At 41.5% G+C, this 11,801-nt stretch overlaps 2 protein-coding genes and 1 long non-coding RNA gene across 7 annotated transcripts in view; 2 read left to right on the forward strand and 1 right to left on the reverse strand.

Annotated features, from left to right (window-relative positions):
- The window catches only part of LOC111264170 (rhomboid-related protein 2), a 16,615-nt gene extending 13,908 nt beyond the window's left edge, over positions 1-2,707 (forward strand). For all 3 annotated transcript variants that reach the window (XM_022839831.2, XM_086969969.1, XM_022839833.2), the window contains exon 10: positions 269-2,707. In XM_022839831.2, coding sequence (XP_022695566.1) covers positions 269-580 — 312 coding nt within the window. In that variant the 3' untranslated portion in view covers positions 581-2,707. The remainder of the gene's footprint in view (positions 1-268) is intronic.
- The window catches only part of LOC111264171 (uncharacterized), a 9,769-nt gene extending 3,869 nt beyond the window's left edge, over positions 1-5,900 (reverse strand). For both annotated transcript variants that reach the window (XR_015312586.1, XR_002682715.2), the window contains exon 1: positions 5,777-5,900. This is a non-coding gene — a long non-coding RNA (uncharacterized LOC111264171). The remainder of the gene's footprint in view (positions 1-5,776) is intronic.
- Positions 5,901-8,234: 2,334 nt separating this feature from the next.
- The window catches only part of Hsepi (D-glucuronyl C5-epimerase), a 25,246-nt gene continuing 21,679 nt past the window's right edge, over positions 8,235-11,801 (forward strand). Inside the window, exon 1 of one of the 2 annotated variants that reach the window (XM_022839835.2) lies at positions 8,235-10,534. In XM_022839835.2, the coding sequence (XP_022695570.1) occupies positions 10,139-10,534 (396 nt within the window). In that variant the 5' untranslated portion in view covers positions 8,235-10,138. The remainder of the gene's footprint in view (positions 10,535-11,801) is intronic. The other variant, XM_022839836.2, reaches the window with a different exon arrangement.

The raw sequence follows: 11,801 nt of genomic DNA on the forward strand, positions 1-11,801 counted from the left end.
ATAGTGCATTTGCCTCGTATAAATCTAGCTCTACGAAACTTCCACGGTGGAAGTAACAGGAACTCGAATGCAAAGAGCTTCCCCTTTTCTCGCTGTCGATAGGGGAAGAGGCGTTTCTGTCCGCCGTTTATGCCTACTTTGACCGTACATTTGTGTGTTGTCATGATTGTTATGCACTGTTCATTGCTTCGACCGGCGATGATCTTTCGTCCATGTTTTTACGCTCGGCCTACCAGCCTTTCGTCATTTCCTTTTTCTCGTGTCACAGAACTACGCTGAAATGGAGTTTGGATGGTTGCGGCTGACCGTTCTGATAGTGTTCGGAATAACCGATTTTACGGTAGCAGTATATGAACGATACTCGCGCGGCGGTAGCCAACCGATTTCGTACAGCGCCCATTTGGCGGGGGCGTTCGTTGGACTGACGTTGGGCATGGTCGGGCTGCGGAATCTTATTGTGACGAAATGCGAACGGGTACTACGATGGATCTCATTCTTCTTTTGTCTAACCTTCTTCATTATCGCCGTAGGCGTGAATCTGTTGGCGACAAATTACTATCCAGTCCCGCACTACGATTAGCCATCTCAACATGGTAAATGGCCAATAAATGCGGGCGACGATTATTACTACGACGACTTAGCATTTTTACCATACACTGTTGACATGTCAAAGGGGTGAAAAGTTCCTGCTGGCCAAGACCTGACACATCCAAGCCTTGAAGACGTACAACACGGTTTTCTGTTGAGTTAACCTGGTTAACTCAAGCGCCGACAACGCGTTGGCTTCGTAAAGATTGAATGGGCTATTATTAGTGACAACGTTCCTCAAAAGACACCGAATAAATTCGAACTGTACAAAAGAAGTCTAGTTAGGCACCACGAAGGATAACTGGATTAATAATGTTATTACTGGCGTCATCGATAAGCTATTGAAACTTCGAAGCCGGATAAATTGCGGAGGTAATACTATAGCTTCACGCGTCAAGCTAGTTGCGTCCATTAGACTGCTATTGTTAAGTATTACTCTTCAGTTGAGAGCTTGATTGAAGTAAAATAGACCCAATTAAAGTTGCAACGGGCGAGTTGCGTATATCACCTCTATATGGTTTCAACCTCCAAACGAATGACATCTTATATGAGTAGTATCCGCTATACTATGCGTGACCGCGTTTGTTAATGTGGAAATTATTTCATTATGCTTTCTCTGAATGAACAGCCTTATGATAGACCGGTTTGTTGGTGTTGATCCCGCCCTATAAGCTTAGTTTCTGACAATGCGGTGGCTATGATATAAGAAGTTCGATAATAAACAAGCGAATGTAACGTCTGTGCAGAGAATAAAATGCTTGCATAGGAAAATACTACGTCGCAAACAGGAAATAGCCGGAAATATAAATGATCGCATGCGACAACGATCACGTTCCAATCACCGCACCCATTTACGCAAAATTTAGGTTCTAAATATAGTTCAGCTATTCTATACTCATGAGGCTAAATTCAATGACCTTCATAGCTTTAGAATGCTAAACAAGATTCAGTAGTCGACATAGGCACATATCAACGTCTATTGTTTCTATGTATTTTTTCTTCCAAGGTCTGACCTTGTGACCCCTTTCCAAACTATAAGTAAACGTTTTACGCTTGCAGTTGCGTACAGACTTTTCGTACGGTTGCAGTACAATCGTAAACCTATGTTCGCCATGTAAAGGAAATTATGTTATCATGATAGGCCTATCAACTAATGAATGATTATGGCATACTTTTTCTCATTAGATTTCAACATAGACATAGACAAGCTTGATGTAACTTAATAGCGATCAAGTTTTTAATCTATCTCTACTGCCTAAGGTAGGTCCCTGCTCGAAAAAATTAAACAGCGCCCATTAAGCACGACATTAAGGTGTAATCCTAAGTTCTGAAATAACAACTATACACAATGAGCCGGTATTTTACCTATAAAAATTGCAAAATGTTTATAGAAGAACTGCAGCCACTTTTTGAAATGCATTCTCATTGTCCATTTTCATTTTGTATATGGCAGTTAAACATTTACTGTGTCCTAATATTATTGCTGATCATCACAGCCAATTGGAAGCGATGTCGCATTCCTGTTCCGGTATTGTAGCTTCATAGCGTCAATCATCAATAGGCAAGGGACAATAATCATTATCTAGTATTATAAACATGATCAAATATGTCCTTGGCACCCTGTCACACACAAATAAACACATAAACACGAAAATAATTCTCAGAGGATGATTGAGAATCGTCCACGGGTCATCGCAGCAATTACGGATTTTTTTAATGGGTTCCGTTACTTGATACTTAGCAGAATTAGACGATATTATGTAGGTTAAATTGCCCATTTTTCATGATTACGCCGGGCCTACTGGACACAAGCTCTGTCGCTAAGGCCAAAGGCGAGTGATCAGCTACTAGCTGACAATTTTAAATAGCGTTTGAGTTAGACTAACTCGACCGTAATTTGGAGCTAAATGCTATATGAAATTTTACGGGACGCCCGAGATCGACTGTACTACATTCGGGCCAGCAATTTCAAGGTTATCCATTTTCAAATACTTCTTTAAAAAAGATATGTTTATGCCGAATCGATGTAACGTAAATTTATTTTTTAAGGCAGACCCCATTAAACAAATTTCATATGAAAATGTATGGTAAAGAAAAATATATATTTTATACAAATCTATATGTGTATTGTAATTTATATGTGTGTACGCTATTCATAACAAACACGTACTTGGTCAACAATATCACAATGTGAAATCTTTTGAAAACGTTTTTTTTCTGTTGTAACAGCCATTTGTCACCACAACGCCGTTCGATTGATATATCTGCTTTATATCGATTGATATTGATTTCTCCATTATGCCCATTCTGTTAATGTTTCTGTTGCAGGACACTAATAACAACTTTAACTGATGATATATAAATGTAAATGATGATAAACAGATGATCCGATTAAATTTTCATAAGAGTATTTTTCAGTTTCCGTAATGTCGTCTTGTCAATGACTACACATTGCCATTAAGCTTATCGAATTTAGCAGTATTACGTCCGTTGGCCATTCTACATGGCTGGCCGGCTCCCAGCACAAGACGAACCGTGTGTCTGTGCTCAAACTCAAAACGTTACCCACTAAGCTATTATGGGAACATGTCATAGTGCCTTATCTTACCTTTTACTAACGAAGAGGAGACCATGTGGCCAAATAAGCCAAAATACAGGCCAAATGTAATTCCAGACTTGGAACAAAGGGTTGTACAAAGTTTAAACTTATAATACTGTTGATCTAAAACGGTGTAAAAAATCTTGGTTTAATAAATCGAAAACGATCCACGTATTGATTTACATATTTAAAAAAATGGCCGTCCTTTAAAAGTCTTGCCATAAAATGTAATTTGAAGCAATATAATTTTCCTGTATCCTTGATCATATGTGCATCTTACAGCGATATGAAGCTTCTATGATAGTTATTAGTTTTCGATACTACGGTACCGATATTCAGATACTGATTTCTGTATATATTCAGTCGTCTGATCACAAAACAAATTGAAACGTACCTTCGTTTTCATACGGTGCCTTTACACAATATAAAAAGTACACCTGTGTCGCAAAGCTACCCAGTAGAATCGCTACCTTATTCAGACAAAAAAGGACTTGTTAAATATTCTGCGTCGCGTTGGCCGTCCGTTTAAATTGCGACAACTATAAAGATGATACACGTCACGCTGCCACGACAAAAAGACCCGAGGATGCATGAAGGCATTATTTGGAAATCGAGCAGACGATGAATGGAAGTACAGATACTGACTGAAAACTGATTCTGAAGTAGCCGCCAGCGGCAATCGCTTATGAAATATAAATAAAGAAAACCGTATTTATGATAAAAACAAAAAAGAAAAGCATTTCACTCTGGCGTATTATTGCGTGTTTATTTAAGCAAAGAGACATATAGCCGAGCTCAGGTATGCCGCTACTCGATCTTGCCGATTCGATTTCAGATCAATAAATATGGCACAGTTTATATCAGATCCATAGCATTTATACTAAAAGATTACAGCTATCGATACGCTAACAGGTATCTGGCGAGTAAAATCGCTCATATTTAATCTGCGCGACTTTTTTTTTGGTTCGAGGTGATAGAAGGACAATTCAACTGTCTAACTATCGTCAGGAATGATCGTAAGGTTCGGCTTAATTTAGTTTAGGTTAGGAAACTAATAAAAATATCTGTCCGAGGTCTGTGGCCTATCTACATTCGTTACGAATCAACATCATTATCGCTATCGTGGAGGAACTTCAGGGACGCTTCAACGGAGGAGCTAATCAACCGAAATGGCACAATGCAGCCTGATATAACCTTGATACGTTTCACGTGATAGGAAATAGGTTGCTTTACAAATCTAGCAGGCATAATCGCGACTTTATCCAATACTATGAAAGGTATTAATATTACATGAATTAGTTTGACCGGTTGATCGAATTTAACATTATGGTAACGTAATGTTAAAATTCATAAGGTCATGTTAAGAAGGTAAAAGACACGAAAAAAAAAAATAGATTTTCCTAAAAACATGGTAAAAATATGCTGAGGAGAACGGTGCCCAAGTCTCAGTGTTATATGATCTGTTTGTCTCTTGGTATAACGAGAAACTTTTCATGATAAAGGTACACGTTTCGGCGAAATCCGAAGACAAAAAAATGCTATTTTTTAAACAATATTTAAAAACATTTTAGATACGACGCTGACTAAGCTGATCTGATATCGTTTTTCTCATGTTTCACCATTTGGCGCTCACGTAATATCGAGCATAACAATCATCTAATGTATTAAGACTAATAAAATTATTTTTCCTCGATCAGCGAATACACACATAGGTCATATGTAGCGTATATGGCTTGATTCAGACCCTACTTGTAATTTTTCCACTTTCCTGAACAAATTCGGGCCTTTCTCAAACTCGTTGCAGGCATTTCGACGAATTTTTTTAATGGAACGTAAAACAAGCATCTTGACTCGATTCACATTAATACTGGTCCGTATTAGAGTCTAGGCAAGACGGGTCTTTATACAAAGCAAGTATGAAATGATAAAATGTCACGATACACCACATGTGCGTCCATCCCCATTACGTTATCATTCCCAAAGGATTTATAGTAATTCGTCTCTTGGTGTACATTTAACAGAAACTATACAATCGTATGATATTACATGTGACGTTTGTAAATTCCTTATTCAGCACATCAAAATTCCGACGGAAAGAAAGAAAGGAGCACCGTAAACAATCAAGAAATAGTAGATCTTTAGTGATGAGCAATTGTTGGCCATCTGATTAATATGTTTAAGGCTGTGGATAGCTAAAGTGTTCTGTTCTAGATTGTGCCACTTGTCGACAGATCGGCTCACGATTTGAATCGCTGTCAAAACGTAATTATTACCGACGACTGCAGTTGCTGATCGTACATAACCTGACTGCGTGTGCGCACCCACCTAATAGAACTTCTTTAATCAGCTGTTTTATGGTTCCTAATAAGGGATCGACATCTAGTGTCTCCGCGTTGTAAAGCGATTGGTGATAATGGTCTAGTATGAGAAACGGCACTTAATTTTTCTGCCAATATCATCATACGATGGGTGACTCAGCTAATCGAGTTGAGAAAGTCGTTGAGCAAACCGTAAAAATGGTAAGTGCGATCGCGAGGATCTCGCGGGATGCTGGGTACCGGGACAAGCTAGCTGCTATGGCCGACTTACCCAGATATGATGAAAATGAATTTTGCAAAGTTTTCCGCAGCGCTCTGTGGGAGGTGTTGGCTATGCATCGACCGGAAGTGCGCAAGCTTCCGAATCGGCCGAGACCACTTGAAATGGAGCGAGACATCGTCGAACGCCTCAGGAATGACTTCAGTCCAACGCAAAGGAACCGCCGCAAGGTAGACTGCAGTAGAGTCAGCAATTCAACTCTGACCATTGTTACTCGTATCGAAGAAAGTTTTGCAACTTTTTCAGGGCTGTTGTCATCAACGGTACCGTCTCCTGCCTCATCAGCTGCGGCTTCGCAGACCGAAGAATAAGAGTCTGCGGCGCCTACACTACAACCGGGCTATTGAGTTTGTCGAGCTCTGTGATTAAAAAAAACAAGCTGCTTCACTGAAAAAATGACCAGGCTCGAGACTTGAACTTTTCAAAAATTTCAACGCCGAGATATGGGCTTACGGTTGCATGACTATGAGCCGTACGGGGAAGTGACAATATAGTTGTAAATTAGCTATGTTTTCTAATTATTACAAAAATCATTTGTTTCTAATGTCAGGACAAGGAACTTTTAAGCGGTTTAGTGTCAAATAGAACCAGCTACATTTGACTGAATATGAGATATAGCCATATGAAATTCTAGATCGGACGTGTGGACTATTTTGTGAGGGTTCAAATCGTAAGAGTTACACAGATATTTGTGCGCTATTCCTGCCGTTCCCCCAAGTGTGATAGAAGAGTGTCGTACTAATCAACTTTTTTTTTTTATAACTGGTCTTGCTGATCCAAGGATTGGAAGCGACCATTCTATATTAACTGACGAAATAAAAATCTAAGCAAAATTGGCTAAGCTTCCCTTTTGTGCTTGTTCTTTTTATAACATTAATGGCTTTATGTCTGAATTACTAACAGCAATGAAACTTATAAAACACAGAGTATAAATTTGGCTTGTGAGATTCTCCAAGACGGAGTAAAATAGAAATCGCTTTAAATTCTTTTTTCGTTAGTTTCCCTTGTATTATTATTCGCCTTTCAGTTCTCTCTTGTTTATTTTCTTGCTGAGAGCAGAAGTACAGCGGACGCCTTTCAGACGAATATGTTTGATATCATACAGCGAAATGTTCAATGTTCGGTCTGTCTTTGTCAAGTAATTTAGTGTTAATCTGTGGCAGGGGAAGATTAGTTATGGCTGGATAGCAATCAGTACCACTGATCAATGAAATCACGAAACTTCTATTTTTGAGGATAGTGACTAGTTCGGCATGACATTTCCGTGCGTTTAGCTTAAGCATTTTCACAGAATCTGTTGTTCTAGCATACGTGTTCTGTAGTGACCAATCGTTTACCCTGCGCCCTTGTTCATAACAAATATTTCGCACGATATTTTTCATGGGTCAATATTTCGCACTGTTGATTTCCGGGAGACCGTTCTACACACGTCCTGCTATACGCAAAACTACTTAAAGCTCTGATAGGGTTGTCACGACTAATTCACATACCTTCTCCAGGGATGCCTCCACAGCTGACTACCTATTTGTACAGTAAAGTAAATATTCATCCAATTATGCCCGAATTATTTACGTAAGCTTTGCGTCCAAACAAATGAATCATATGGTAAATACAAAACTGAGCAGACAGACCATTTCTAACAATATGGCGGACCCGTTTACTTGTCTTTGAGAAGCTGTAAAAGGTGCTCGCGTTTTAAGGTTAACATATGACAGAACTGAGCTGTGCAATTAAGAAGGTGTTTTTGTCTTGTTAATCTGCTACGGATGCAAACATAGTAAAATAGTCGTAATACCTTCGCCACTTGCGGCAACCTCTTTGGTCAGGATGATTAATCAGCATGTACTAATACAGTTATTTTTGTTGAGCCGTTATCTTAGGATTTTTATCCTCACCTCCCATTATACTCAACGATCCCTGTCAGGCACATTCCACCATGCCAGCAATTCGAGTTTTTCCCGTTGCTTGCTTGCCTGTATCTACTTATATAGGCGCCCCCTCAACACCGCCGATCAGCCTTCAGATGATGGGCGCTTGCTCATACTCAGTAGGCTCAGCCGGGTAACAACCGGAGGTAGACAGACAAACTGGCAGGTAGACAAGCGAGCAGCTGGACCATTATAATTTGACTGAAGGTCCACGTGAGCACGCGGAAAGTGCAGTGTCTCTGTCTCTCCCACTGCCCCTTTTATCACATCCCATTGTAATCCTCCTTTCCCTTTCGGAACACTTACGAGACTTTTTTTACGATTGGCTCGCCTCTGCTTCCATATTGATTTTGAATGCGCTGAAATTCAGGAGTACTATTAACTAGCGGAGCAGCCTTTGTGCAATTTCTCGGGAGGCCGAGCGCCGCCTGTGGGTGGCCCGTTTCGCTATTGCCTTGGAGTGTCCGTCATACGTAGTTCCGTTGAATCTGTTGGTACTGCTGTCGCTGCCGCAGTCTCTGCCATTGTCCTGCCAGCACTCGGTGTATCCTACCTAACAACTGTATAACAGATCGCCTTCGCCATAGACCGTCCCTTGCTAGGCTTTGGCATCCTTTCTCCGCAAAAACTTCGCCGTCGCACTCGTTTTCCGTCGGCGCGCCATCCGTTCGCGTCGCTGCCCTCGCCCACTCCCCTTCTCTCGCTCTCATTCGCCATGTTTCGTTCTCTCCCTTTACGTTCGTGTGTTTGATCTCATTCGCCCTTTCCCACCGACGACGAACAGTGGCGGACGAATTAGACGCACGCAGACGGTCAATAGCAGCGGCTGCAGCAGGTACAGCATCGGCAACTTTAGCAGAAGCAGGTGTAGCGGCAGCATTTAACTAAACCTGGAATTCTACTAGCTGCAAGGGAACTCATACACTTTGGGTGAACGTTCAGTGTTGTCGGGTGCCTATTGTTGTGTCGCGAGACAATATTTCAACAATTCTGTGGAAATATCGTGTTGATGGACATCACCATTTCGCTGTGCCGCACATCAGCGACTAAGGATGGTTTGCCGGATCAGCTTTTTTTTTCTTGGCCTACGCCAAGGCGTCGGAAGATCTGGTGGTGTAGATGCATGTGGCAGTGAACGACGAAAAGTGCGATGAGTAGCAGCTGTCGGAGGCGGCTCGGAAGCGATCTGCCAAACATAGACACGGTCTACCAGACGCAAAGGCTAGACATTTGTTGCTATTACCGACGCTCAACCGATGCCATTCTCAGATGACTCAGTCAGTTCTGAAAATACGACGACGACAACAACAACAACTGTTATTGCGCTCCGCGAGCAACTGGGTACCCCGAGGTTGCTGTTGTTGAAATTTAATGATAAGCTGAGCGAGTTCTCAGTAGAAACCGCGGTCCTAGTGAGGTGATCTCGCTTTCCGTCGCTCCATATCGCTCAGGCTGACGGCCAGCAAATGTAAAGGCAGGTGAATTCGAATTACTCATCGGAGTGCTGCCGTCTACGCGGTGTAGTGCGGTTTGCAGTTGAGATTGTGCTTGTGTGGTATATTTTGCCACTAGCGCATATAGTTTTGCACATTTTTGGAAACAAATTCAATGTCGATTACGAAAAAAACAGGAACGATAACAGAGCTACAAACAGTGTGTTATTATTAGCTCGTCCAGGGATAAATAGCCTGAATCAGCTGCAAAGCCAACCCGTAAATAAAACCGTAGTAGTACAACGTTACAACAGAAAAGAACGACAATACTTGTTCATTGTGTTGGTATACGTTTTACTTAAAAACAGACCAGTGCTCATCATATTTAAAACCATGCAAGGGGCACTCACCGCGGTTCTGTTACTAATGTGCGAAAAATATATTCAGTCTTGCCATCGACTTAGGTGAAGCTCTATGTCCGGAAAACGAATCCCTTCTAGCTACACCTTTCAAAGTAAGCCACTCTTTACATCTTCTAAATGATACAACGTCGAATGTTGCGCATGACCTAGAGGAAATCCTGCGATGAACGCGTAACTTGCCGATCTTTGTTTCTCAATGTAATTACGCGACGGCGGTGTGTCTACCGTTGCTCAGCTGTTCAATGTAATGCCGCGGTCCACGCTAATGCCAACGGCCAAAACCAAAATAACAACAACAGTTGTAACTGTTTTGAGTGTTAACTTTCATTGGCCCCCACCCCATTGCAGCAGTAAGTTAACGTGCCGCAATCTTGTAGATAGCCGCGGTCGCTGTCGCCGAGCCAGTAGCCGGACGGTGAAAACAGGGTTGACAACAAGCAGATTTTTTGCCTTTGCTAGCAGCCGGCAACACCGATTCGACGGCACTGGCGCTCAAGCCCAGAATCAACATCATCAGCAGCGACTCAAACCAGAGTCGATTCGATGAAGCACTGAGTAAGCGGGAGTGAGATGCGGGGTCCATTTCTCCGGCCATTGTCGCGACGGCTGGGCCTCTGCCTGGCCCTGTGCTCGCTCTCGACATTAGCCTACATTTGTCTGTTGGGCGCGCAACCGCGGTTACAGCTGACTAGCTCGTTAAATGGATTACTGGACGACACGACAGGAGGCGACGACGAGATAGTGCCGAATGCAGTACCGGGGTCCGGCTACGGTAGCGCCGGGGCTCTGTCTTCCCTCGGGAGTAATACGGGAGTGGGTGGCGGAAGCGGAAGTTTAGGCGCGGGCGTCCTCATCGGCTCGCCACGCGAACTCGTCTGCGATATTAACGGATTGCAAAAAATCCCTTGTCTTCGTGACAGATCCGAGGTATATCTACCGTTTAGCTTTCTGCGCAAGTATTTCGAGGTAAGTTTCGATGATAGTTTAGACCAGATTTAAATTTGGCATCAAAACTATAGATCGCTGGAATGATTTTGTTCTGTAATTGCCATTGTTTGCTTGTTTCCTACAATAGGACCCTATGGAACGTCATTGCATGAAGTTGCATCGTACGGTGATGCGCCCGACTACATCGACCCGTATTGTACATAAACTGATGCCATATAAACGTAGTATTATTTAGATCTCTCAGTAACTAGCTGGTGTGTCTGTCCGTAGCATTCCATTTGGTACTTATTTGTTTTTGATCGGTAGAGTTGACTAATCGTCAGGGCTACATGGGAGCACTGTTTTATGGGAAGTTCGCTTTTCATTATGTTTGATACTTTTTAGAGTTTAATAACAATTGTCTTTTAGCACAGCACTTGCCTTTCCCGTATGGCTTAAAACAGTTGTTTGTTTTTTGCATCTCTATTTTATACTATATAGAATAGATAATTTCGAAAATTGTGCCATTATTTGTTAAGGGTATATTATATAATCGGCTTGACGACAGCGCCGATGATTTCTCAGGTAAATAACGGGGCCGTAAAATATCATTCCTGTAGATTGGTTGGTGGTGCAATAGACAGGTCATAGACCAGCCGCTGATGGCGTCATCGCATATAAGCTAAGCAAGGTTCTAGTATTTACGACTTTTTTAAAATAAAAATATCGACTTAATTATGTTGGTGATCATGTCGTAAATAAGGTTTTCTTAGCATGCAGAAAAACATATCCGCTATGTACTGGAGTATCACTACAGTGATTGCTAAAATTATGGGTTACTTCAATGTGCTCTTTCAACATGTAAAACTATCATAAAGTTTTTCCTTTTCTGATTTTTTCTTCTTTCTTTCTATTACCTGTATATTTTCTCTCAACTAATAGAAGTGTACAGCTGTCCTTGTCTAAACAGAGTTTTTTTTTTTTCGTTCGCAACACACAATGGGGCAAACTCTATGAACAGTTCATTGCTATTTTCCGGCTGATTATCTCAACCTCAAGGTTTCTCTACGAAAAGTTATCTTGAAGAAGTTACTATATCGTTTTCTTCCACTCTCTTTTCAAGCCATTTCATCAAGTCTAACCGCCGCCCTTGATCCATGAGGACGAGCAATTTCCACTAAATTCGTCAGTGTTAAAGTCTCACTCATAAATGTACGTCTTATTAAAGCATATGATGCTCGCGTTTGCTGCATCAAGTGCTACTGCTAAAATCATTTACAAAATAAGCTAAAATTTAAAAACATTA

This window comes from Varroa jacobsoni, unplaced genomic scaffold (genome assembly GCF_002532875.2).
Source record: "Varroa jacobsoni isolate VJ856 unplaced genomic scaffold, vjacob_1.0 scaffold_825, whole genome shotgun sequence".
Taxonomy (NCBI): domain Eukaryota; kingdom Metazoa; phylum Arthropoda; class Arachnida; order Mesostigmata; family Varroidae; genus Varroa; species Varroa jacobsoni.